The sequence below is a fragment of the Podarcis melisellensis genome (assembly GCF_964234715.1).
Source record: "Podarcis melisellensis genome assembly, chromosome: 11".
NCBI lineage: Eukaryota > Metazoa > Chordata > Lepidosauria > Squamata > Lacertidae > Podarcis > Podarcis melisellensis.
Window position 1 is genome coordinate 20491542 of NC_138543.1, and position 12813 is coordinate 20504354.

At 39.1% G+C, this 12813-nt stretch overlaps 1 protein-coding gene and 1 long non-coding RNA gene across 3 annotated transcripts in view; both read right to left on the reverse strand.

Moving 5' to 3' along the window:
* Positions 1-12813, reverse strand: part of LOC309380783 — a 249884-nt gene that overhangs the window by 43378 nt on the left and 193693 nt on the right. The window lies entirely within an intron of this gene.
* KCNN2 (potassium calcium-activated channel subfamily N member 2) overlaps positions 1610-12813 on the reverse strand; it is an 86926-nt gene continuing 75722 nt past the window's right edge. For both annotated transcript variants that reach the window (XM_081930542.1, XM_081930541.1), the window contains 4 exons: positions 12176-12286; positions 10768-10895; positions 3201-3270; positions 1610-2214 (listed from right to left, as the gene is read on the reverse strand). In XM_081930542.1, coding sequence (XP_081786668.1) covers positions 1927-2214; positions 3201-3270; positions 10768-10895; positions 12176-12286 — 597 coding nt within the window. In that variant the 3' untranslated portion in view covers positions 1610-1926. The remainder of the gene's footprint in view (positions 2215-3200; positions 3271-10767; positions 10896-12175; positions 12287-12813) is intronic.

The window sequence follows — 12813 nt, forward strand, 5'->3', positions numbered from 1 at the left end:
AAAAGACCTTAGCTATATAGAAGAGACCTCCAAAAAGAGGTAAAGAAAATTCAGTTTAATAAAATACCCAAAAATGACTGAAAAGGGCATTCAGTTTCTCATCTGGAAATGCATGCACCACAGCCAGAAAGTACTTTTATAAATGATTATTTTTTATTAATTGTGTTTCTCCCCCCCCCTTGCTGCATTTTATGTTCTGCATTTGATAAGCTGTTTGTATGTGTGTGCTTGGCCAAATACTCAGGTGAGGAAAATGGCCAAATGCAATAAATTGTTTTACTGCATTTGGGTCTTTCTAGAGCTGCACAGTTGAACACATGGTAATTTGATCCAGGTCAATCCAGTAATTCATTATTTGCATTCCTTTTTATCAAGAAAAATGTCCTGAGAGAGACATGCTATTGCCTATGCACGTTCAGGTATATCCATTTTTAAGACTCGCTTGCAATGCTACAGGCTAGTTCCAAATATGGTCATAACTGGGGCCAGACAAAACTAGAAACACTTGCTTGGGAGGCAGGGATTTGTCTTTCATTACATCACTACATGACTAAAGACAGCAGGCATTTCTAAGAAATTGAGGTGTTCAAATTCATCACCCTGTTTGCCTAAATGGAACACTGTGAACAGATTTGGATAACTTTTGCTAAATATGGGAGGATTTACAGAGGATCCCACTGAGACACAAGAGACACACAATATTTTGAGATGCCAATACATTTTGGTCAATGGAGACTTTCTCTTACATGAATATATATATATATATATATATATATATATATGCAGGTTTTGGTGTCCTCGGGTGTCTTCCCGTGTAAAAGTTGGGGTGTCTAGGCGACGTTTCGACGAGGTCTCACTCGTCATCTTCAGTCGAAACGTCGCCTAGACACCCCAACTTTTACACGGGAAGACACCCGAGGACACCAAAACCTGCATTCCTGTACCCGTGAAAATCTACGAAAGCAAATATATATATATATATATATATATATATATATATATATATATATATATATATATAAATATGCTAACCCCACCAGTTTTCATTTAAACACATTTGAAGACTTCTTAAATGGTTTGGAGTAGTATATTAACAGCCCTTTCCCCAGTTTTTAGTAAACAACTATTTGTCATATATAATCTAGAAGAGCATATAGCATGCAATCCTATGGAATTTGGGAATGGAGTAGGTGGGCATTGGACAGCTGTTCTCACCGATGCGCTTCAAAGTCACTACTTTAACAAGTGACTTGGCCAGTTCTTGAGCTGGCATAATGAAAAATGGACATGCAGATTTGGAATAAGTGTTCTAGGGTGTCCTGCACCAATCACGGACATGTGACCCTGCTTGGTTAATTAGATTAACCGGCATGTAAACTAGCACAGGATTACAGTCAAGGAAAATTAAACTTCAATACACTCTGTTAAATTAACATGTCATACTCCCCCCTCCCCCCTTTTGCTGCATAGATAGCATGTGAAATTAGATCTTATTGGAACGACAATACAAAATGAGCTCAGTTTTCTAACAACTGATGCATTTTCAGCATTGGGATAAACAAGTATTAAGAGTTAGGAATGTTAACATCAAAGTGATCAAGCAACTATGTGCAGAAATTAACCCTTTTATTATATTGTATATTGTAGTAGTAAAGTTTGTTGGAAGTGCATGAATAAAAAGTTAGTGAAATTACAGGAGGAACAATCTATATAGCAATAATAGGTGCATTCACTGTGCATCTGAAAGGAAAAAAGAGAGAGAGAGTTTTCACTCATTTTGGCCTAAAACTTTGTGTTCAGGTTTCCAGAATTCTGACATCAGAACCCAGATAACACTGATTAGAACCATAAGGCTTTACAATAAAAGCTAAAATATTGACCATATGATGGCAAAAAGTCTTTATTTTGTGGTTATATTATTCTCTTCTAGCTACTCTCTGATGAAGTGGGTGGTGCTGTGGAGGACGACCTCCTTCTCCGAGACAAGGACCTCGATCGTTCTGCACTGTAGGTCACATGCTTATCATAGTTTTGTATCTGAGCTTCAAGGAAATCCCTTTGTTGTTGGCTGATTGTTTGGCTAATCAGTCCAGGGAGGGCTTGAATGCTACCAATTAATGTTTCCAATTTTGTTTCCAAAGTAACAATCCTCTTCTCAAAGTCTTCGCTTCTTTCGTTTAAGTCAGAAATCATATCATACATGATGTTTTGAGTCTGAAAGAAAAAGGAAAAGGGAGACGCGTTCAAGCAAGCAAGGTTGTTCCGCAGCAATTCAAACACTCATTGCTTAGAAACAGGAAAATGGCAACACAAACTGTGACTTCATAAACCAGCAGCTTCATAAACAACTAGCACAAAACAGCTTCAGAAAGTGTTTTTATTCCAAGCTTTACTGCACAGGTGCAATTCAGCTGGAGCTTGTGATTCCTTAGTGGCGCACTTTTGAGATTTCAAGCAAACAATGAGGTGGGTTGGAAAACCCTTCAGAAATCCGCAGATGCAGAAATGTGACTCAGTTCAACAAATACTCTTTGTAGCAGAAGCTGAAAAGCTTCTCTATCCACAAATGGGTTCTGTTAGACCAGTTATGCTTTCAATTTCCCTCAACATTTACAGTAAAGAGAGTTTCATCTTTCTAAGGAGCACTGCACACATTATGTAGTGGCAAATGTGCTTCGCGCACTGTGTCGAGCTGAGGCGTATCCCAGGTCCCTGAGACACTTAAATCAGGAGATATGTGGCTGAAAATGTGCATAGCCTTTCCAGTGCATAGGCAGAGCATTTTAGTTGCAAACTATACAACTTTAATGTGTAAAGTGGCCCTGAGACTCCACTCCATTTTGGCAATTTGGATGGGAACAAGGAAGGCAGCATTCAAAAGCCACTTATAAAATCTAGTCCCATTTATTTGTACACTTTCTTCTGTTCTTTGTCACCTGCTCAAAGAGCATCTCCTGTCCCAAGGCTGTGTGAGTAGTTTCCCACAGCTAGAATGAGCTTTTGCTTTCCTCAAAGAAGCTAAACCATTTGGGAATGTTGACTTGTCTCCTATGATAACAGAAGGGAGTTCACTGGAATAGGCTTATAGAGCTTGAGTTGGCTTTTTACCTTAAACCTTAGCAAAACGATGAATGTCAGTATACAAAAAGCAAAATGCCAGTACAGTATACAAAAGCAAAAGCCGGTGTTGTTACACTGACCTTTGCCAAGTCCACCAAAGTGTTTGCCTGATCGTTCAATTTCCTCTGTTCCATTTTAACACTTCTTAATCTAAAAGATTGAAAATCCAAGTCAGATAACAGATTTTTTTTTGCCAGCTCCTCAAACTTGAATACAGCATGCATCTAAACAGATAACTGCATGGACAATGTCTTGAATACTTTGTGTACCGTCATAACTGGTTATGTGTCTGGTACAATGAAAAAAGCATGCTTCCTTAACACCGCAAAAAAGAAAGAAGAGAGCAAGAAAATGTGATGTCCCCGAGACTACTAATTGCCATGGTTAACGCTGAATTCAAAGTGGGAGGTAAGGATTTATTCATAGTGTATGAAAGAAAGCCAAAACATTCCTTAAAGCTCCAGTATCCTGGCAAGTAGGCATAGGAAGTAATGAACGACATTTCAATCTCCTTATTATTGCCTGAGTAATCATTTGGCCTCTTCCATATGCCTACATGATTAGATACAGGTATAAGCCCTCTTCAGTCTGAAATGGATTAGGTTAGGAGGTGTTTGAACCTGATGAAAATACAGTGATAAGTGAGTTCCTTGTTAATTTTTAAAAGCTTTTATCTGACCAGCAGCTAAATAAAGAGCATCATTGTTAATATATTAGTTTCACAGTCCTCAGTGTCGCTGACCTGGAATACTTTTAATTGTTTTCAATGTGCATAACAGTTTTCCTTGTTAATTTATTACTTTCACAGTTTTCAATGTCTCTGACTTGGAATGCTTTTGTACATATGTGCATAGCAATTTTCCTAGTAGGTTTGGTTGGCCAGTTTATGTCTGTGATTAAACCAGAACACTATGAAGTATTGTATCTGTACAAAAGAGCCTCATGGGTATAGTTTTCCCCTTGGTGCCCAAGTAACTCCATTCATGTTAATCAGCTGAGCAGGGTAAGAAAGAGAAAAACAAGATGTATTATTCTGAACTGTAGTGTGGAAATGTGTGTTGGTTTAAGGGTATATGGCCAGTGAGTTTGACAAAGACTGTTAATCTCTTCCCCCTCTCCAAATATATGAGAACAGAAAAGTTTTAAATCTGTAGTACTATCCATGTAAAGTCTTGGTGCAAATTGTGAATCGGCTATATTGGTGTAAGTGTCTTCCTTCCTCTTCTTATTTTCTTAAGGGTTATGTGCTTCAAGGAATAAAACAGTCCAGTGCAAAATTCTCTATTTATACCAAAGCACACACCCACACCAAGAGCTCCATAATAGCTTTCCCATTCATTTCAAGGGACGAGGCAGCTCTACTGTACATGCTTTTTCTTTTGTGCAGTTAAATCTGTTTTGCTGAACTAAATATAGAGGCCTTACAGGCTGGGGTTGCTCTCTGTGTATTTTGGACATGGATAGTGCCCCCCCCCCCCAGGATGTGGACTTGTATCCTTTATAAAGGCAGTCTATCATCATTAAATTACAAAGGCAATGAAGGACTTTTGTGTGTCTAAGCCAACAGGGTGTTGTGTGGTCAACTAAGTGTGTGAGAACGTTATTCAGTTCACAACATGCCCATGATCTCATTCAAGAAATGAAGCTACCCTGAATTTAGGCATTAATCTCATGTGGTTCCTCTTTCCAGGTCATTGTCCTAAACCTCATTAATAATTGGAATCTGTTTATTTATTTATTTTTTTGTGTTGTATCAGCGCCATTGCACCCATTGTCTTATTCGCCACTGATAACTCGTGAATTTATTCCCACAGTTTATTTTAAAAGTTAAAATAAACTGTGAGATGCAGGTGGCACTGTGGGTTAAACCACAGAGCCTAGGACTTGCCAATCAGAAGGTCGGCGGTTCGAATCCCCGCGACGGGGTGAGCTCCTGTTGCTTGGTCCCTGCTCCTGCCAACCTAGCAGTTCGAAAGCACGTCAAAGTGCAAGTAGATAAATAGGTACCGCTCTGGCGGGAAGGTAAACGGCGTTTCCGTGCTCTGCTCTGGTTCGCCAGAAGCGGCTTAGTCATGCTAGCCACATGACCCGGAAGCTATACGCCGGCTCCCTCGGCCAATAAAGCGAGATGAGTGCCGCAACCCCAGAGTCGGTCAAGACTGGACCTAATGGTCAGGGGTCCCTTTACCTTTATTTTAAAAGAAGCTAAAGCTGGTTTCTTCACAATCCCAGAATCCAGTTGTTTCAGGATTCCCTCTTAAAGCCCACCCCTTCAGCACCGTGCATTCAATTTGATGGGGTGAATGAGAATGAATGGGCTTACAGCTGCAGTCACACAAGTCCAGCATTGTTGTGGGAGGTATGAGGGGCACTCAAGCTCACATTTTCAAGAGGAGGAATAATGTATGTCCAGAAACACATAAAATTATTAAATGATACTGTGACCCATTTCTTTTAGTCAAACCATGGCTAAGTGTAAATGAGCTGTCCTGTTGCTGTTCCACTACCCAGAGCTAAGCCATGGTTTGGTTTAGCATTATGCCCGATTCTGGGCTCATGGTTTTGCTCAATCACACAAACTATGATTTGTAGCCAAGGTTTAGATTTGGCTTATCATTTGTCAGTGTCGGATTTAGGACAGTGCGGGCGGTTCCCCTGCACAAGTCGCCAAGCTATGGGGATGAATAATAATAATAATAATAATAATAATAATAATAATAATAATAACAATTCCTATATTTATACAGGTACCTACTGAGAAGATTGATTTTAAAAAGAAACTGTACCAAAAGGAATTATTGTGAAATTAATAAATATTTTTTTTTTGGGGTGGTGCCAAATCTTGTCCTTGCTCAGGGCACCATATTACCAAAGTTTGCCCCTGTATTTCTAGTTTGTCTTGGAAGCAAACCTTGAGCCTAGCTTTAGATGTACTGCTAAGCCAATCAATGGCATAATGTTTGCTAGCATGGCAGCAGCAAGAGTGGGGAGGGGTGAAGTGCCAGTGATTTTTCCTCTAAGGACACACACGTTCACTCACTCATTCATGCTTAGCCATGGCTTGGCTTACTGTTATGTGCAAACAGGGTCTATAAGGGACAACGCTGAAAGAAATCAAACAAGATTGTTGGTCTGTATACATCAGATGTGTAGATTTGTCTGTATAAACTTTTGAAAGTATACTTTAGGTCATCAGTTATCTGTGGAATAGGGAAAGCCAATTAGCGACATTTTAGGTTGAGTTTTCTATCCTCCTTTCCCTCCCTATAAGAACATCTGGAGAAATATGATAAATAAATGGTATAATTTTTATGCTGATTATTTACCTCTCTTGCAAATGTATGTTGATAAAGAGAGATTTGCATCTTCAAGATGTGTATATCAGCCTTGGTTGTGACTTAGGTGGAGCAAACCTTTTTATAAACTGATCATTTCTTAGCTGCGACAGTCAGATTAAAAATGATACTAGCCAGATCTTTCTCTGAAAATTAAGAAATATTGATACTCTGATTCCTTCCTTCTGAACTTCACTTATCACAGAAGAAATTCATGACTTTGGATTGCAGTTCCACAGTAGCAACCAGACTATTGAAATTCACAAATAAAGTATCCATTTGTTGCATGCAGACAGTGGTAAATTCTGCAAATTTGAAAGGAACAGCTCACACAACTTACTTCCGAGCTCTATTTTCATTGTTGAAATAAAAAGACAAAACAAAAGAAAAGAAACTGTAAAATTGACTAAAACAAATTAACACAAAGGATGGTCTTCATGTGAGCGCAATGTGCTCTATTATGGAGCTTGTAGTTCATACATTTTCTCCATAGCACTTTCTGGGTCAGCAATTAACAACTCAAATGCAGGACAGCGTTATACTCTCAGTTTCTATACCACATTTCACCATGTTCTGAAAGTAAGGAGTGACGTTTCATACATTGTGGTACAAGCAGACATTAGCTGCGTTCACGCATCACATTAAACCATGCTTAATTTTTAACTATGGCTTAATGCGAACAAACAGCATGCTGGTGGAGGTCCCTGCTTAACTCCTCCCCTGCTCTTGGGTGTGCTATATTTGGGGGAATAAAAAGTCGAGCCTTGGCTAGTCATATTATCCAAACCTAGGCTTGTGGTTTGTTTCTCCCAAACAAACCATGAGCAGTAAGCCAATAACAAACTTTGGCTACTACTTGTGGTTTGTTTAGAGCCACAAACCTCGACTCGACACATGTTCTGAATTCAGACACGTGTGTTGAGTCAAGGTTTGTGGCTTGTTTCTCCTGGCAGAGCGTGGCCAAGAGTAGGGGAGAAATGACAGATGGACCTTTGAGCACTGTGCACTAGAATGCTGCTTGTTTATGTTAAACATTTAACGTCACATGTTATTCTGGCCGGAGGGATATCAGTGGCACCTAAATACCTCAGCCCCCTTCCCACATGCCATCCATACATGGGAAGAATTGATAGCTGAAATATTACCAGGATTCTCAAAAGTCAAGAGACTTAGTATTGGTACATTTTATTTCCATCTTCCCTCCCAACATCAAATGTTGAGTAGGCTAGAATTAACCTTTAAAGGGGGTCATTAAGGGGAGTTAAAGGAAAACGTATGAATATGTGAATGAAGACTATCACCATGAATCAAAAAGGAGAACTACACAGTTCAGCTAGAAATAGAAAATCAAACTTATCATTCTGAATGTTAGCATCCAACAGGATATGACTGGTTCCATTCCCCTATTTTGCTAGAATACAATTAAACCCCCTTTGTTTGACTTGGGAGGTCAAATGACGCAGGACAAATGAAAATTCAGAAGTAAAACAGAAACCTGACTCTGCATAACAAGGAAAGGTAGCCACTATGGGAATTACTTCATTTAGTTTCTTACTCAATAGTAGGTGATGAACAAATATTTGCAGTTCTTTTTGAAACTGAAGGGATAAAGTTGCATCACTTCCTTTGAGAACAAAGCTCTAGCACATCAATTGGCAAATCCACACATATTTTTGAAAGTGTGAATACTTCTAGCAAGGGACACATAGAAAGTAAGGTCAGAAGACAAAGCTAAATCATATATTAAATTAAAACGAAGACAAGCACCTGGTAGATAATAGCTACCCTGCCCCATTCTTATTAGAAGCCATATTGATGTGAAAAAAGGACTATTCCATGAAGACTGATGTGATGCCAGATCACAGTAGGGCAGGGTGGGAAACCTGTGGTGTTCTAGGAGCTTTTGGAATCTAATTCTCAACAGCCACAGCGAGCATGGCCAATGGTCAAAGGGTATGGGAATTGTAGTACATAGGCTCCCTATCCCTGTTGCATAGGTTGCAGTCCAATCCTGAACATGTACACTCAGAAGTAAGAATCCCACTAAATCACACTATTGTAATATCTGGTTTCAGCTCATTTTGTAATTCACTATCTCAGGAACCCACCCACACGCCCTCCCTTTTTTTGTAGAAACAGCTTTTCTATAGACAGCAGCATTTAACCTCACATCTTTGCTAAACTGAACTAATACTCATTGTGTACAATTTATTTTATAACTTAAGCATAGTATGTAACCATCAATTAGTTAGCCCTTAATGAGTTAGCCCTTAATGAGTTAGCCCTTTTCAGATCCCTCCTCTGAAGCAGAAAAGGAAATAACATTACTGCCATTTAATGCGTTCAAATCAACAGCGAAAAAAGAGAAGCACGGTTAATTTATGAAACTTATTTCCTCCTCACTTTTGGTGTAATGGGTGACTACAGACTCTATAAAATGAAATTCACGACTCTTGGGCTCTGTACACAGACCTCTGTGCAGGGAACAACCAGAGATTCCACGTCTTGTGTTCACATCAAGTGTGGAAAAGAAGAAAGTAGGAAGAAAAATGAATTGCTCGCAATGAGCCTTGTTTGGACATGATACTAAACCATGGTTGAATGAGCTACAGTGAACCTTGGGACTGTTATCCCTCTTTCTCTTTCTCTAAGCTTTCACTTCTAGCTGTTTGTCATGTTGGAATTCAGATGATACAAACTGTTAATCTTAACCATGGTTTGTTGAAACAAGCCAACTTCAAACCACAGTTCACAAAGTTCGCTTGTTTTAACTAACCATGGTTAAGATTGACCACAGTTTGGGGTTAATATAGAATGAAAGCAGAGATTTTTTAATATACTCCCTGCATCTGTGCTGGAGTGGAGAGCACATAAACCAGATGCTTGCTGCAGTTCATAATGCTAAGCCATATTTATTTTGCAACTTCTTGGAACTGGCTCTGAAGTCTTTTTCTTGTTATTATAGTATTGGGTCTGTCAAGATGATCTAACTTTACTGATTCCCCAATGCAGAATGATTAAAAGCAATATACATCATGTGTATTTCAACTCAGATTCTGAGGTTCTGATCTACACTTCTGAGAAAGGACCTCTTTCACAGAAGTGGACCTCTGCTCCCATTTTCATTACACTATATTTCCCTGCTAGTTCACCAAGCTCCAGACTCTTACATTTGGCCATTTCCTCCTCCCAAAAACTCTCTATGTGCTGCAGAGGAAGGGTGTGAAGAAGAGAAACCTGCAGCAATTAATATCTGCCACTAGTTTTATGTAGCCCAAATTGTGGCGAGGTCTTCCTGCTCTAACATAACAGTGACTGAGCACTCTCCAAAGTCAGGTATGAATGAGGAATCAGCAATGCTTCCATTATATCTGCAAGGAGCCTGCGGTTTTCAAAGATTAGCTCGTATCAGGAACTAATTCCCCCACATACCCTAAATGAATAGACCATAAGGTGGCTAATTTCTTGGGGTGCCAAAACGAAGACAACTATCCCACCATTATCTTTTCACCAAGTGTAAATTTGCTGCAGCAATAACATTGATTTTAAAATGACCCAATCATTTCAATAGGAAATGATTACATTCTTTACCCATTTCCTAAAACTGGCACAGTAGTAGCACCTACTGGTTGCAATAATTTTAAAAATGGTAAATATATATATATATATATATATTAAACATATATCACATAATAAAATAAGGGGCTATTGACTGATGGTTAATATAGTAAAAGAATCTTTTGTCAGCTGTTAGCACCTGCCAGAAAAATCACAAGAGGGTGTTATTGATATTCAAATCTATTTTGCAATACGTACTAGATTCATTCTTATTCCAAAATATTATGTGTAGGAAGCTTTAGCAAAGAAAATCTATATTCAAGGAAGGGTGGTTGGATCACACATGAAGAGTCAGGGATGTGAAAAACTTGTTCATTTGTTTCCACAACGTTTCTGCTTTCTCTTCCCCTGGCCTTGGAAATCCATGGAAACTTCATGAAGAGTCTCAGATATCTTTCCTTCTAAAAACCGTATGTATAATCTGTATGTGAATTAGATTGTGCACCTCATTTCATATCCATCTCAAATGCTATTGTTTCCCATCAATGAGATGGAGATTCAGGGACACACTGAGATACATACAATGCTTTCCTCCCACACCCTTGAGATAAAATGAACAGAATCAGGCAGAAGGTGGATTTGGGACAGCTGCCTGTATCGACAGAACAGCAACATCCACACTAGAAACTGAACCTGCCAAATTACCACAGCATCCTGGACAAGGGGGAAATAGACAAGCCAAAATGGTACTTACTGGTGAATAGCTTGCAAGAATTTGCGCTGATGTTTCCTTACTTTTGCATGGTCTATCTTTTTCACCAGCTTTGTATTTTTATAAATTAACCATGTTTCCCTGAGTACATTGGCAGCTGCATTTTTCACCTGTTTTAAAAAAAGAAAACACCAGGCTGACTGAAACAGCATTACACGTCCCTTTGAGTCTTCCCTAGCACATGTTATCTATCGTAAATATTTACAGGAATGTCTCCTTCTGAGACCAGGTGCTGTAGAGAGCTAACGTAATAAGAGCACAACTGTCTAAATTCTGCGCCTCTGCTTGGCACTTGAATTAGTGACTATCCACACTTAGCATCTTGGAAATTCTGGTTCATACATTATGATGCAGTAGGTCTGATTAACATGCTGACCCCCTTCCCTTCCCCACTGCCCATGCAGGAATTTCCCTTCTCTCCTGTGTTGTCATGGAACATCTTTTTCATAGACAAGAAGAAGAAACATACTTGACATTTTGGATAATGGCTTAATATAGCAGGGTTGCCAAAAGTTGTTAAGCTTTTTTGCTAAATCTTTTAAAAAAGGTGAAGTTTTTGAGCTATCTTTAAGGAAATTTTCAAAACTCTCGACTTGCCATACGGACGGATTTTCCTGGATGTATATAATATATTTTAATTTTTTTAAAGCATGTGGTTAGGATAAAACTAGAATGCCAAATAGACAAGCATTGCTTCTCACAAGATCATTTTATCTGATCAGCACTCTGAGAGTACATTTCCACCACAACATCAGGAATTGTTAGACATTGAATGCCAGTCATGTTTTGTTTTGTTTTGTTTTACGTAGATGAGCAGTTGGGTTGAAGGACAACTAGTCAGACTAAACTAGCTGCCAGGTTGTCACTACAATCATATCTCATTTTTGTTCCGTGATGGAATCAAGGCAGAAAATATAAGGCTTCCTTGGAAGTTTCACTTCCAGGCACTGATCAGTCCCATACCTGCTTAGATTTACTAAGATTGGTTTATTACAGGCATAGGGAAACTCGGCCCTCCAGATGTTTTGAGACTACAGTTCCCATCATCCCTGACCACTGGTCCTGTTAGCTAGGGATGATGGGAGTTGTAGTCCCAAAACATCTGGAGGGCTGAGTTTGCCTATGCCTGGTTTATCATGTGCCTTCAGCTCATGTTCCAGGACCTATTCCACATATTTGCTTCTGTTTTGCTATTCCTTAAGAGAGACCTCACATCTACCACCAGTGGACAAAACACTCAAAGCTGACATGAAACTCAAAGATTCAATAATTCAGTAGCATCTTTCAAGATCTATCCCTAGAACTATCTGTGATCATGGTGAAAAACAAAGCAAAATATTTGCTTTTCATTACACATACAAAAAAACCCAAACCACACATTGTGACTTACTCTTTTAGTTAGCTGGGTATCCATCATGAAATTATGCACATGTTTTTCAGCTTTGGTAAGTTCTAATTTCCTTGCTACCACAGCTACCACCAGTGCAGTGCAACCAGCACCCTGGAAATAGCAATAAAACAAAATCCAAAGAGTTGTAATACCTTATTCAACAATGGTCACACACTATTGACGAAACAGGAAAAGAAAACAGTATGGTTACACAAAAGAAGTACATTTGTTTAGTGCAGAATGATATAATTTGATTTTATCAGTGTCTCTGTAGTTGGGAAGAAATTCAGTGTCATGTTAAGGCAGTCGTTCAGTCAATGCGAGCAATTCAGTTTCCCAGATGGAATTATCTCCTCAATTCTCCTTCCACATGGTATTCTGAGGGTTCTTGCAAACCCCCCAGAGCCAATTTTGGGTGGCACAGAGGGTAGCGGGAGGGAGAAAAGCTGTGTTGCACACAAAAAATAATAATTAAAAATTCCAGACAAGACTCATCAGGTGAATCCCACCCTCAGTAATATCACACTTTAAGAGTTACTTTAATGGCACGTTCAATCGCTTCCAGATCTGCAATTCTTCTCCCTCCTTCCCTCCACAATGGCCTGATTTGGATATTACATTAAGTGAAACCTTGGTTA